This window comes from Engraulis encrasicolus, chromosome 16 (assembly GCF_034702125.1).
Source record: "Engraulis encrasicolus isolate BLACKSEA-1 chromosome 16, IST_EnEncr_1.0, whole genome shotgun sequence".
NCBI classification, from domain to species: Eukaryota; Metazoa; Chordata; class Actinopteri; order Clupeiformes; family Engraulidae; genus Engraulis; species Engraulis encrasicolus.
The window spans coordinates 14,899,414-14,914,416 of record NC_085872.1 but is presented as its reverse complement, the minus strand read 5'-3'; the positions used below and the strand labels follow the sequence as shown (position 1 = coordinate 14,914,416).

General features: G+C 43.8%; 1 protein-coding gene across 8 annotated transcripts in view; it reads left to right on the top strand.

The window, feature by feature from the left end:
- Positions 1-2,720: 2,720 nt before the first annotated feature.
- Positions 2,721-15,003, top strand: part of eif4g1a (eukaryotic translation initiation factor 4 gamma, 1a) — a 31,354-nt gene continuing 19,071 nt past the window's right edge. The window contains exons 1-12 of one of the 8 annotated variants that reach the window (XM_063218786.1): positions 2,721-3,121; positions 6,225-6,390; positions 7,860-7,979; positions 8,168-8,251; positions 8,698-8,736; positions 9,688-9,708; positions 10,619-10,801; positions 11,314-11,398; positions 12,089-12,199; positions 13,573-13,703; positions 14,210-14,302; positions 14,496-14,571. In XM_063218786.1, the coding sequence (XP_063074856.1) occupies positions 7,905-7,979; positions 8,168-8,251; positions 8,698-8,736; positions 9,688-9,708; positions 10,619-10,801; positions 11,314-11,398; positions 12,089-12,199; positions 13,573-13,703; positions 14,210-14,302; positions 14,496-14,571 (898 nt within the window). In that variant the 5' untranslated portion in view covers positions 2,721-3,121; positions 6,225-6,390; positions 7,860-7,904. The remainder of the gene's footprint in view (positions 3,122-6,224; positions 6,391-7,859; positions 7,980-8,167; positions 8,252-8,697; positions 8,737-9,687; positions 9,709-10,618; positions 10,802-11,313; positions 11,399-12,088; positions 12,200-13,572; positions 13,704-14,209; positions 14,303-14,495; positions 14,572-15,003) is intronic. The other 7 variants (XM_063218787.1, XM_063218788.1, XM_063218785.1 and 4 more) reach the window with 7 other exon arrangements.

Genomic DNA, 15,003 nt, shown 5'->3' with positions numbered 1-15,003 from the left:
TTTTGCAAAATAGTTTTAGCAAGTGAAACATGACAATATGCTCAATCGCTATCCAAATACTTCTTGAGTATATACATTTATGAAATAAATCACAAATAGGCCTAGACAGTAGACAGTCACATTTACCACCAACAGAAAATACACATACAATATCTCTGAGGAGGGGGTAAATTAAATGTAATATTTCAAAGGTGCACTGTGTAATGTTTTTCGTAGTTTATTTCCACAATTCATGCTGCCCATTCACAAATCTTACCTTTTTCATGAATACTTGCCACCACCAGCAAATTCTAAGCATTCATTATTACTGGTAAAATGTCATTTTTCGGCCCTACCGTGGCTGATATGGCACACGTTTACCACTTGGCTGACCCGGGTTCGATTCCCGGTCCAGGTCCTTTGCCGGTCCTTCCCCATCTCTCTCTCCCAGCTCACTTCCTGTCTCTCCTCCACTGTCCTGTCTCCCTAAAACCAATAAAGGCTGAAAAGCCCAAAAAAATACTTTAAAAAAATGTCATTTTTCATACATGAAAAGGGAGATCTTCTCCATTGTCCACCATTCTGAATGTTCATATATAGACATTTTTAGCTGGAAAACATACTGTAGGCTACTTTGGTCATATTTGTAAATATTAGTTAATTATTTTGTAAGCATTCATGAAAAGATCAAATTGGTGGTAGACAGCACAGTTTCACTGAGAAGCTTAGTTGCAATACCTACTCTGGCCACCGTCCTACACACACACAGTGCGCCTGTGTATTTGATAATGTATTTGATTTTGTTATTTCATACATCTTCACAGAGGAAAATCCAAGCCTAAACCCAATTAATGTAATCAAATCAGTCATGGATTGGGTGAGTGGTTAGGGAAGCAGACTTATAGCCCAAAGGTTGCCGGTTTGACTCCCGACCCGCCAGGTTGGTCGGTGGAGTAAATTAACCAGTGCTCTCCCCCATCCTCTTCCATGAGTAAGGGTAGGCCTACAGTACCCTGAACATGGTGCACTGCTCCCCTTTGGGGGTTGCCCCCTTGCATGGGTGAGGCATACATGTAATTTCATTGTGTGTAGTGTGCACTTGTGTGTTGTGTCACAATGACAATGGGAGTTGGAGTTCCCCAGTTGGGCTTTCAAGTTTCAAGTTTCACTATTACACAGTGTGGAGTAATACCATAGCTGTCTATCATAGGCATTATCAGTCTTAGACACTTATTTTGACACTTTCTTTCTTTTAAGCTCACACCATTAAGAAAAATATTTGAAATCGGCGGAGTCGACAGTTTACAAGGATGATGAGATGGTGGCCTATTCTAAGAAAAGTTGACCAAGGTGGGCTTCTGATTAGTGTCAGAGAGAGTTTATGGGTAATACGAGAGAGGAATCTCGCTACTTTTTCCGGGTGGTACTGTCCACTAAGTGGCGCCATCCAGACAGGGTTCATAGGAGCGCCAAGGAGCGCAGAGGCTGTTGAAAAAAAAATGGGGTTGCATGTGAAAATCGCTCAAACGATGCTGCCATTGCTTTGGGAGAGAATTGGTATCATCGTTTCATTTTATTTTTCCAAAAGGCAGGATAGATTATCCTTTCAAACAGCAGTTAGTTTGAATGTTTAAACTTGCTGGATCTTTGTAAAATACGTCTTTATTGTCAATATGACGTCACGAGTGGCTTCACACACTGCGTTTAGATTGGTCGGCCGGCTGCATTGCTGTCCAATCTCGAGTCAGCCGAGTTATTATATCGAGTGTATTACAGTGTATTGTAAAAAAAAAAAAAAAGTTAGGACTATGGTGAAAATTTCGATTGGGGGGGGGATGACGGGCAAGGTTTAAGTTCTTCTTCACGCAAAAAAACAATATAGGCCTAGGCATTAATCAGGCAGTGTGTGGAAAAAAACAGAAATAAAAACGCATCAAAAGAACGAAGTTAACGACGCTGTGAATCTCGAGTCAGCCGATATCCTGTGCGATTTAAAGTAGGCCTAGGTAGCGTACATTATGCCATTATGCCGACCAGTTCGGTTAATAGTTAGGTTAATAACCTAATCAATGATAACAACTTGTAGGCCTAGGCTGCTAGGAGTGTTGTCCTGGAAGCCAATGAAGATTTAATGAAGATTTACTTAACAAATAATTAGGACCTATAGCCCTATATGGCATCCTATTTGTTTTTCAAGTCTATCCTTCCCTTGTTTTTGTGATGTCAAAATTAAATGGCAATGGCAATGGCAATTTAAAAAAAAAAATCCTGGATCTAGACCACCACCAGAATTAACCAACTAGCCTATAGAAATGTTAATAAATACCCTTCAGAACGTTTTGAGTTATGCTGACAGATAGACCAACGACCGTAGCCTACCCCAAGCAAAACCTCCTTCGTGGAGGAAATAAGCATTCGACGTCTTCGAAAGGGCAGAATAGATAATAAAAATGCCCCCGGGATCGTCGTTCAGGACTGTAAAAACGTTAGGCCTTTAGGTTTAATGTTCTGATTAGTTCATTTAGCCAATATCGTAATTGAAGGAAATGTAGAAGGCATTGCGAGACTCTTCCATGCATAGGAAATGAATGGATGGCTGAAACAAGATGGCCGCTTTTTCACACCAATGCTAAATTGCGACACCTACAGACCGATTCCCATAAAACACGCTTATGAACTCTCTAGATAAACTCCACCCTCTATGGTTCAAGTTAGGCGAGTAAGCGGCTGTGGCAGCATTTCATCATGGCATTTTCGAGCACCGTGTAGCTCTAGTTGTAGGCTAGCGTGGAGATTTTGCCGGTAGCACTAATCCTTTACCATCCAAGTCTTAAGTATGGACCTCCAGTCGAGAGGCTTATTCTGGATGAAAATACGTTTTCAGTAAGAATTAGAAAATATAGTATTGCTTATTTTTCTTCTTAGTCAGTTTCATGGCTTTGCCCGCTACTAGGGATTTAAACATTTGTGTTAGAAAGCTAATAGGCTAACAGTTCTCATCCCTTGAGCACCACTTTCCCTTTGGACCCAAGAGGTGTTTTGGCACGGCGTTTGAAAGAAATAAACGGCAACTTAAACGCGAATTCCATGAAAGGCTGAGGTCACAATTCGCTCTCTATCGAGACCTCATATCTCGTTATAGGTAAGTTTTGCCTTCGCTAATGCTAAGTTTATGACAACGAACTACGTGAAAGGCCTCTTGTGTCTGTCTCGTGAGCATTGACGGTCTATGATGCGACTAGCCGTCGTTAGCCAGGTTCGGCGTATGCCTGTGTTGTTGACCCATGCATACAATAATATCAAATTGGATAGTTGTTGGAAAATGGTTCCTAAGAGCCTCAGCACTAGTATCAATAACGTAAATGGAAATCGTATTATAATCCCTATCTGAGGGGTGTGTTTTATATGCATCCTTAGGTGTCGAATGCGGGCTAGCAGCAAGTCCTTCCAATTTAGGCGGATAAGCATGAAACTCAGTTTTGGCAGCTGGGTGGTGTTTTAAAAACGGTTTATTTAACAAGACGCAAGGACTGACGCTGTCATCAGCTGATAAAATTGAGACCCTCAAGACGGACAAAGTGTATCGATGAAAGCAGCACACTTGTATGTGGTAGGCTATGACTGGATGCTCCAGCCTCTTTCGCTCCATGGTCTTTGCCACTTAAAAATGTGTGCAGTGCGGCTACAGTAGCGAATCCGCAGGAACTCATGAAGTTAGTCATATTGACTTATTTGAGGAATTATATAACTTGAAACAGAATAACATTGACATTCTCGTTACATGTAACAATATCAAGCGGGAATGTAAAGAGGACACTACAGTCGCTGTGTACCGAGTAGTTGTCCGTCCTTCATTTATCGAAACTCATGTGAGATATTGGGCTCTAACATCAGGAGCTCTCACTTAGCAGGTGGCGAACACTATCCTTCTGGCTAGAGTCTATATTGACTGGATGTTGCCTGGAAATATTAAATTATCCGTTTCAGACTGGCCGTCCCCAAGTTGTGGAGTCCAGTTTTGAGTGCATGCAGCCACGATAATCAATGAAAAAAGTAGCTAGCTCAGCTCATTGGTTCAGTTTTCAGTCCAACTCATCTACTAACTTGCACTACTGAATAACTGCGTGGTCGTTTGTGCATATTATCCCAGGAGTGGCCTTGATGGTGCGTGGTGGCGTAAATGTCATATTTTGTCGGTTTGAAGTAGTTATCGCAACAGCTAGGGAGCTTGCTAACAAGTTAGCATACGTCAGTGGAGCACGGGCATGTTGGTAGTAGACCGATTCCCTGATTGACGCTCCCAACGCAGGACGCTCCCCTGTCGGCTCGCTCCCACTAGCCAGACTATCGGTCCCACCGCCATATAACGGAGCTAGTTATCTTTTTGATGTTAGTTTTTTGTTTCTAACCCTAACCTTAACCCTAAACCTAACCCTAACCCTAACCCTAAATTGCTTGTATGTGGCAGTGTATGATAGTACGTGAAATATAATCGGGTGGGACTACACGTCCGGGAGTGATAGAAACACCTGGGACTGCACGTCCGGGAGCGATCTCAGTTGGGAGTGTCCATCTACCACCGTAGTAGACCTACTATTCTGCAACGTTTAAGCGTATTGTGTGGTTTGTTTAAATTGCTTAACAATGTGGTCCCCTGCACGCTGTGTAACACACCAGTGAACGCGCGCGTGCGTTCTGGGATTCATGATTAAGTTCTTGATTGCAATATAATGTTTCACACGTTTTGTGCCATATGGTTTCATTAGCGCTAACTCGGAAGCTATTATGCAGCAGGATCAAGTTTCCAGGAGCTGGCCGCTGGCTTTTTTGACACGTCCCTCTTTCGTCAGATTTGCAATGGTCTTGCTATTTAATTGTTGAGGCGAAGCAGGCTTCAGTCTTCTCACCCTTTCAGTTATTGGCCAAACTATAACTCCAGACAATGACTGTCAATTTACACATTCTGAACCCTGTTGATGTTGCCAGCTTGTCGCCAGCCTCAACCTCGTGTGTGTGCGTGTGTGTGTGGTGCGTGCGTGCGTGCAATTGCATGCAACATAATTTGTCAACCAAATGCTACAGATACGCAGCGCAATAATTTCCAACTAGTACAGCTTTATCTGATGATAAAGCTGTATCCAGCTGTGTTCAGTGGGATGTTTACCTTTAACTCGGACTGGACAGCTGCCAGATTTTTCATAGTGAACATATCCTGAACAATGAATGTTTAGCAGTCAAAATTGTGTCCTGTGAGGCAACTACACATTGGCACTTGTTTTATTATTTTTGCACTCCTGATGAATTCCTTTCCCTCCTTCACTTCAATTCCATCATTGTCATTTTGCTTATTGAAATGAGTGCTCAAGGCCCTACCGTGACTTAATGGGTTTGATTCGGGTTTGATTCCCGGCCCGGGTCCTTTGCCAGTCCTGCCCCGTCTCTCTCCCAATTCACTTCCTGTCTCTGCTTCTCTGTTCTGTCATATAAAGTAATGTAGCGACCCAGGGACACTGAATATCCCAGCTGTCAAATATAACAGTGATGGTTGATGGGGGGGGGGGGCAGAATGAATGGGACCCTGCACGGGACTGTTATGGAACTGATGGTTGTTCTAAAGTGTTCGCATAAGTTCTTATTTAGCCAATTATTGCCGGGACCGACTGATGATAGTCACAGGTTTCGTGCTCCATTAAGTAATGCTGTGTTAGTGAATAAAACACAGAAAACGGAACATGACTGTGAGTACTACTTTGGCTGATAGTAGAAGTCTGCACACTGTAGCTCTGCTCCGAAAATGTATTAAGGTCATACAGTGTGTTGCAACTTCTACTCTGTCCTCTACCTGTGTTTTGATTGGCAGCCCCAGGCCATCCGTTGTGCATCGTGACGAACCCTGTGCCATTGCTCCCCAGGGTGTGTTTATATTGTCCACCATCTGTCGGCATCAGAAAACACCCCATGAGGAGTCTTGTGTGTTGTTCTGTCATTGATCATTCGTGTCTGACCTGGCTCACCCCCGGCAACTGCTTCTGACCCGCTCTCTGCATTGTGTGGGAAGTGTATTAGCCAGGCCTGCAGGCAATGTTGCCGGATTTGTCTGATCAAATCCTGCCCAGAAGGTTCTCAAAAAAACGCCAAAACGCGCTAAATTCCGCCCAATTTCAACAAATTGCATTGATTTCTATGGGCATAAAACTGCAGAAAATAAATGCTAAAATGCCAAATTTTCCCGTTTTTATCCGCAGACGGCCATCCCAAGCAGCCCAATTGGCCGGGTAAACGCCCAATCTGGCAACACTGCCTGCAGGGTGAGGTGCTTTAAGGAGTGCCTCCCTGCCCGTCTGCCTGCCTCTCCCATCCCCTCCCTTGTCCCAGGCAGCACACCAGCTGGTGTCCCAAGGGAACCCTGTGGTAAAGCCATCGCACATAGCATAGGCTACACTTGGGGAAGGAGAGTGCGTTAGCTAGTGCTATGTGTGGGTCGGGTGGGTGTGATGTCTGGCCTGTGGGTGGGTCTCTCAGCCTGTTATCAGCTGGCCTGCAGCAACTCTCCACCTCATCTGTAAAACTGTGTCCTTCCAAATTACGGGAGTTGGAGTTGTGCACATAGTATGAACGTATCACAAGGTGTAAGCGCAACATGCACTTAAGCTGAATTTTCGTGCATTTTCTACATGACTATTTAAAGGGGCCTGCATTGTTAGATACTCATTGAAAGCAAGTAATTGTATTTTAGACGTATCAAAGTAGTCTCCCTTTCCTTTTTTGATGGTGCTGTGACCACATTTCTTTTTCAATGACCTCGTCACCTGAAATGGATTTTACTTCACAGCCGTGCCTAGTTAGACATTGGTATTTTTTCCTTATCAATGGGTTTCATACCATCAGTTTGTGTTGTGTAGAAGTCTGGTTGATTCACCACTGACATCCCTATTGTACAATTATTTTATTCTTGGCTGTTTTGATTACATCAGTGAAGATCTACATTGTAGTTTTGTGTTTACCAAAAAAGTTAATCTGTAACGCTTTACTTTACGGTGCAATAATTACTACTAGTACTAATAATTACTTTCTGTGTAACAACAGGGTAACGGAGAAGTAACATGGTATCTAACTGGTAAAAACGGGGTAATTACAAAGTAAATAACATGTATTGCATATCTACTGCGTATTTTCTAGCCATCTAATCATCTAACTTCTCTGTTACCCTGTTGTTACCCAATTAAAGGCATTTACTTTGTAATTACCTCCTTAATTTTACTTGTTAGATACAATATAACTTCTCTCTGTTACCCTGTTTTTACCTGGAAAGTACACAGTAACTACATATGATAACTGTACCATAAAGTAAGTTAAAGCGCTACCAGTTAATCTTGAAGAGTCATGAAAATATAAGAATGTATCGAATGAGAAGGTGTGTGTCCGAACCTTTGGGCTGCACAATACGCAGAATATCCATAGTTTAAGTTGACGCCTGCTTGAAAAGCAGCGGTTTTCCAGATGAGCATGTACAAGGCAGACACAATTCTTGGTTAATAACACGGGGTCCGCCTACTACCCTAGATGTGTAATGAATGGATTCATGACACAGCCTTAATGTTGATGCTGTCTGTACCTTAAACTGACTGGGCAGTGTGCCATTGTAAGTGTCATTTCAACATGACGGTGCAACTCTTCAGTAAAGTAATGGCTGAAGAACAGGCGTGTGCATAGACAAGACAACAATATCAAGTTGATTGCTCGGTAATGCCATGGAATCTGAAAAGAGATGATGTGTTATAGGCCTAATCACTTAACAACTTCTTTGTTCTTGACTATGGAGCTGCTCACATTGCTGTGTAGATGTGCCTTTTATTCACATGTGACATTTTCCTCATCAGGTTTGACAGACAGGTTTGAATCTCCCTCATGCCGAAACAAGTGAAATGAATAAACCACCACAGCCTTTAACGGGAGCCCCCTCCATCCCACAACCCTCCCCTTCCCCTGGACTGGCACAGGTAAGACCCGACCCGGTGACTGGATCATCTCTTTACTTATCAGTACACTGAATAGGTGTTGTGTGTATGTGACAGCTATGTATGTCCAAGACAAATTTCCTTCAAGACCATTGAAAAGAATCTTGAATCTTGACTTCCAGAAAGCTGTGTGAACATACCTGAACGTTTCCTTTTTCCTCTGTGTGCAGGGTGCATACCCCCCTGGCCAGGCCCCGTCTGTTGTGTTTGCCCAGCCACCCCCACCAATGAACACTTCAACGCAAACCCGACCGGTATGTCCTTTGGCTGCCTCAGCCCCAACTCTTGCTGTGACTTATACATCTACACAGACACGTTGCCAGATCATGGCTGTTTTAGCTGTAGGTCTGTACTGGGTTTTTTTCTGGCTTTTGCTGTTGTGTCTGCTCAGGGCCGCTGCTAAGGTTTTGGAGGCCCTAAGCATAACTGGTCAGGTGCCCCCCCCCCCATCATTAAATAATAACAATAATAATAATGTGTTTTTTTTAGTAAATATCAATTTAGGAGGCCCAAATTTTGGGGGGGAAATGGTTGAGGCCCTAAGCACTCTGCTTACTCTGCTTTTGCCTAGCGGCGGTCCTGTGTCTGCTCCTTAACTCTGTGTTCTCATGTCAGTGATGCCGACTGCATGTCTGACAGGTACTCTCTCTCTCTGTGCTATATGACCTATGCACCCCTCTGCTCTCTTGTGCTCTCCTAGTTTGTTCCAGGGCCAGTCCTTCTCACTTCATATCAACAGGTACTAACATCCCTCTCTCAGTCCCCAGGGGCCTATACTACAAAGCTGGTTCAGGATAAGTTTAGGTTAAGTTAAGAGGTAAATCATCTAATACAAGAGCTTTTCTTCAGGAAATGGGGACTCCAGGCTCTTCTATTACATGATTTACCTCTTAACTTAAACTTAACTTATCCTGAACCAGCTTTGTAGTATAGGACCCAGGAGTCTCACAGCTTGTGCCTCTTTAGAATCGACCCTCAGACAGTATTTGGCTTTAGGCGTGGGTCACCCTGATCTGGAACGGTTCCGCCAGGGTCCGTGCCAAGTCAGAGCTAGGGCTGGCCCCAAGTTAGATGCACTCGGGATTCCTGGGGCGTCTCGTTACTTATGACTAATTTACCTCAGATTGTGTCAGTTGTTTTTAGTGTTCTGACACCCACACACAAACATAGAAACACACACACACACACACACACATTTGCGGCTGCTCTTTTTAAACTGCTACAGGGATTTTGTTACGATCACTGGCCCTTGTTTCCCCCACGTACCCTGATCAGGTTTTCTGAAAGTATCAGGCTTAACAATATAGCAGCTGCTCAGATGAAAGTGACAAATCTATAATTGATTTAGGCAGATGCACTCTTTTTTGATGCTATGTCTCTTCTATTTGTCTCTGGCCCATCTTCTTGTCACCGTTTTACAAAGGTGGTGCCATGTGTGAATGATGTGTTGTTGTAAGTGCCTGCTTGCTGCTTAACCTAACAAGTTATTACTGCCTTTTCTTTTTCTTCACCCTCTCCCTCCTTCTTCTCCTCCTTCTTCTCCTCCTCCTCCTCCTCCTCCTCATCCTCCTTCTCATCTTCCTCTACCTCCTCTTTCTCCTCCTCATCTTGCATAACTCTCTGCTCTCACCTTCACTTTCTCCCTCTCCCTTCCTCTTCATTCACTGCTGGTGTTTAATTGTGGCGGCAGGGGGGATTCAGGTCCTTGCAGGTAACAGCTTTTTTTTTTCTTTTTTTTTTTTTTACTGCTAATCAGCGTTCCTTTTCTAATGGTAAATTTCTAGGCTGGAGGTGCATTAAGGCTAACCTCTGCATGCTTGGAGCACTACACGTGCTCCATAACCCTAGCCTGGTTCTCACCGACGGTCCGTGTGTGTAGCTCCAGAGCCCCTTGGTGGAGCGGAGCTACACACACACACACACAGTACCGTCTGGTAGCGCTGCCATTAACATGCTCTTCTCTGCCATTAACATGCTCTTCTTGAGTAGAAAATAAATGGAGCATTTATTGCTTGAATATCAACAGCAGCTCGCATTGATGAGTCACAGGACAGATTATAGACTATATTGAGATGAATTTGTTGGTGGTGAGTTGCAATAAATGCTGCACCATTTACTTTCTGACTCGAGAAGAGCATGTTAACGGCAATGCTACCAGACGGTAGTTTGGGTACATGCATGCATCGTTGGTGAGAACCAAGCTACCATAACTCCTTCCCTAAACCAATTAGTTACACACCGCAATATACTCCATATCGTATGCCATTCTTGAGGGGTTAGAAAGATTTTTTAAAAATCAGCTCTCTCCATACCTCCATGGATATTTTTGTGATGGAGACAAAGGATATGAGTGAAGAATTGGCTGTAGCCAATTACAAGGAAACGCGAATTGTGTTTAAGTATTTTTGAAGATTGATGTGAGTCTTGGGGGAGGGGGGGGTGTAACATTCCTGTGTCTGTTCATCATACAAGATGTCTATACTAGGCTTTGGTGCTTATGGCATTCAGTGATGATTAGTGCAGTAAACTGCAGTACTTCTGTTAGAGAAGGAGATGGAAAGAGATGCATTGGATATATTAATTTGTCTCATTGTTGTTGTTGTTTTCTGTTGTGTCTGCAGCCGTACTACCAGAACCGGCCTACCATGACCAGTTCTGCCCCACGTGTCCAGCCAGGCAGCAACCCACAGCCTGTGGGGCAAAGCCATGTGTACTCGCCCAATAACCAGGTCATGATGATCCCCCAGCAGACCCTTCAGTTCCCAAGCTCTCAAGCCCCAGCCTATTTCATCCAATCCGGACAGGTATACATACCTGCAACTTGCTCTCTCTTTTCCCTTTGCGTTTTTGCTTGTTCTGTTCATTTTATTACCATCCCTTAATCACTGAGCCCATTTGCATTGCCACAATACTCGGGTTATTGGAATAAACAGGTTATTGGAGTAAACTGTTTATTGTTGTGTACGTGCAGTCTGTTGGTTGCATGTGTTCCACTCAAGTATGTGACACAAAATTGGAATTCATGGCTTGTGATTGGCTACTTATTCTAGACTGTCAATAACCCGATAATAACCTGTTTAAGGTGTATACATGTCTTGAGAAATCAGCTTATTAGCCAAAAACCTACCTGTGCGACTCGAATTTCTCATAAACCGATAACTACAATAAACCAATTATTATAAACTGTTAATTCAGTTTATATGAGCCCTTGAATAAAGCGGTTACTTCGAAAACCTGATTCTAAACTCTATTGATCTGCATATATATGAGCTCATTGTCATTTGCTCCTCCTTGCACCCGCTCCTTCTCTCTGCAGTACCGGGCACCCTTCATCCCACAGGCCCAGCAGTACAGTGGAACTGGAGGCTATTACATTGGGGCCGGTTCAGAGTACACATACGGTAAGTATGGCTGATCTAGGTGCTGTGTTGAGCTTTTCAGAATGGTTACGTGCTAGAGAACACCCTTGTACTTAGCATTGGCAAGAGGGTTGAATTAATTGCAAGTTTACTCCTAAATATAGATGTGAACGCATATTGAGACTACGAGCACTCTGACCTCATTTAATAGGTATGGGTTGTAACACCCCTTTACATTTGCGGAGTGAATGCATATTTGCTGTTGTCACCTTCATTTTGAAGGACTGCCCTCTCAGCAGTACATATAGTATAGTAATGTTGCCAATTTTCAAGAGCATAATATACCTGTGTTGCTTTTTCAGTCGTCAATGTTGCTGCAAGTTTTTTGTGCTAATGTCTTTTTCTTTCAGCATTTGTTCTTTATCATCTTTGTCTGTGTTCTCTGTGTTCACTGATGAATTCTTTTTAAGTGTCCTAACCTCATTCTGCTGTGTCTTGCTCCTTCTGTTAGTGGTGTTCATTCATTCTACCGTTTTTCTCCCTCCCTTTATCTCTCTCTCTCTCTCTCTCTCTCTCTCTCTCTCTCTCTCTCTCTCTCTCTCTCTCTCTCTCTCTCTCTCTCTCTCTCTCTCTCTCTCTCTCTCTCTCTCTCTCTCTCTCTCTCTCTCTCTCTCTCTGTCTCCTGTACCACCTATCTGCAATCCCCTTCCATCCCTTGCTCTGTGAGCTCAGAGCCCTCCCTTGCTGCAAGGGAGAGGCGGGGAGGTGGGGGGAGGGGCTCAGGCCGGGAGAACGGCCGCCTTGCACTTCACGGCGCTCCCCTCACCTCCCAGCGCTATCCTGGTGAGTAGGACCGCTGGGCTGTTTTCCGACTAAAACCCAGGAGTGCATGAATCCAGGATCGCATCATGCATGCCGTCCCCAGCTTTGGTCTTGTTCAACACTTGCACTGCATTTCTGTTTCTGTCCTTGGAGGTTTTGCCCCTAAAGGACTGGCACGCGAGGATTTGCTAGCATGGGAACCTGGACCTGTGTGTGTGTGCGTGTGCATGTGTGTGTGCGCGCATTTATCATGAGGTGTAGAGTAGGGCTGTAACGATATTGTATTGAATCGTGATCACGGAAATCGTGATACGCAGTCACGATACGGTATCGCGGTGCAAGAAGGCAGTGTCGTGATATGCCCTTTACTTTCAAAGTTCTGTTACTTTTCAGTACTACAGAAAACAACCACATGATACGATGTGATGGTGCTTCCAAGCTTCATAACATTATCATTGTTATTTTAAAGCTTTTTAAAAGCAAAATGGTGGCATGTATCGAACTTTAGGTCAAAATGGCGACGCGAACCGAACGTGAGTTGAGTGTATCGTTACAGCCCTAGTGTAGAGTATGTGTTCATGAGGACAGCATGCACCCCTCTGGATTTGTGAACTCTTAAGACTGAATTGAAAAGTCAACTTACCTTAAACCTCCTTAAAGGTACACTGTGTAAGATTTTTAGTTTATTTCCAGAATTCATCCATTCACTAATGTTACCTTTTTCATGAAATACTTACCGCCACCATCAAATTCTAAATATTCATTATGACTGGCAAATTTGCATTTTTCATATATGAAAAGGGGGATCTTCTCCATGGTCCGCCATTTTGAATTTCCAGAAATTGGCATTTTAAGTTGAAATACTTACTGTACTTTGGTCATACTAGTAAATATTACAACAAACATTACAACAAACATTAATCAATAAATATTAATGAAAAGATCAAATTTGGCAGTAGACAGCATAATTTCTCTGAACTGTGTAGTTGCAATACCTACTCTGGCCACATCCTACACAGTGCACCTTTTAAAACCAGATTAATCCAGAAGGGTGGTGTCCATACTGGTTATATTCTCACCGTAAATGCATGCATATATACATTGACATGTGAATTCCCTTTGCCTAGGGTATTCGCAGGAACAGTCTACATTTATTTAATGGCATTGTTTTACAGCTGTTTCCACCAAGGGTCAAGTCTATGCAATACAGGCTTAACACATTTTCGCAAATTACTTCATACATTTTAGAAACTATTTGTTTAACACCTGCATCTTCTTGGACCTTGGATAATGAAACTGACTTGAAACGGTTGGTCTTTGAGCCTTTGGTCTGGAGTTTTTATGTCTCCTTGTTCCTCTTGTCCCGTGTGCGTGTGCGTGTGCGTGTGCTGTAGCAGCAGCTGGAAGTTACTACCCTGCTCAGCTGCCCCACACAGTCGTCATGCCCCAGCCCCAGCAAGCAGCACGGCCTCCCCCGCAGCCAACTCCCCCCGCACCCAGCCAACCCAGACGGGCACGCAAAATGGTATGAAGGCGATGGTGTTTTCTTCTTTTCCCCTCCAAATGCTATGATTTGAAATTCTGTGTCGATTCTGATTCCATTGTCTGTTATTGATGGGTCAAGGCGTCTTTCGAGAATGTATGGGTTGATGTGAAGGAGGACTTCAAATCGTGGGTTCGTTCCAGTATGCGACCTTGCGTCCTCCACTTGTGCTTGTGGCCTCGTACCAGGAAGTAATACGTCATATTGACATCACTGACAACAGCATTACATTTCATTATCTTGCAAGAGCTCAATTTTAAAAGTCATTTTCTCATTTGCAAACTGGGTGGTGAATGAAGAATAGTCGCCCAAAAATGGTTTTGGCTAATCTGACACCAGGGAAATTTTATCGTTTTCTCCACGGAGGAGGGGCCAGGAGGCGGGGCGAGGCCACAAGCACAAGTGGAGGACAGGAGGTCGCATATTGGAATGCATACCCCATGCACTGGAGGTCATGGAGTGTGCTTCTGCTGTATTTTCTGCCACAGATTCGAATATGTGATCCTAACCAAGGAGGCCGTGACATCACAGAGGAGATCTTGTCTGGGGTGAGGGTCTCCTCCACGCCCACACCTCCACAGGTGAGCGACCCTGTGGTGACACGACAACCCCCACCCCCCACCACCCCATATGTATTTGTCATGTATACTGAGCCCATGCATGTTGAAAGTGTGTATGCATGTCATGAATTCAGCGTGTATGCATTTCATGATTTTCATGAACGAAATGTGCACAAAATAATCATTGGACCGTTAAATCTGTTTTCAATTTCAGTCAGCCGGGCCTGAAGGGTCAGGCATACCACAGACCAATGGAGAAAACGTGCCCACTGCTGCTGTGGCCAGAGCAGGTCAGTGGTGAAAGGCTACATTTTACATTACATTACATTAGAGCCAATGTCTACAACTAGGCTATATGAAATGTTTGATGTTGTGGGCAGCCGTGGCCTAACGGTTAGGGAATTGGTCTTTCAATCTGGGGGTTGTAGGTTCGAATCCCACCTAACCTCTCCCTACACCTGTATCCATGGTAGAAGTGCCCTTGAGTAAGGCACCTAACCCCACATTGCTCCAGGGACTGTAACCAATAGCCTGAAAAATAGTAAATGTAAGTCGCTCTGTATAAAATTGTCAGCTAAATGCAATGTAATGCAATGCTCAACTCTCGTTTTCCCATCCATTACGTGTCCTCGCAACTTGGCCTTATTTATTGTGTTGCAATAGAGTTGAGGGATATAAGGTTTCTGCTTTACGGTCTGAATGAATTAAACTTTGAAGTGTCT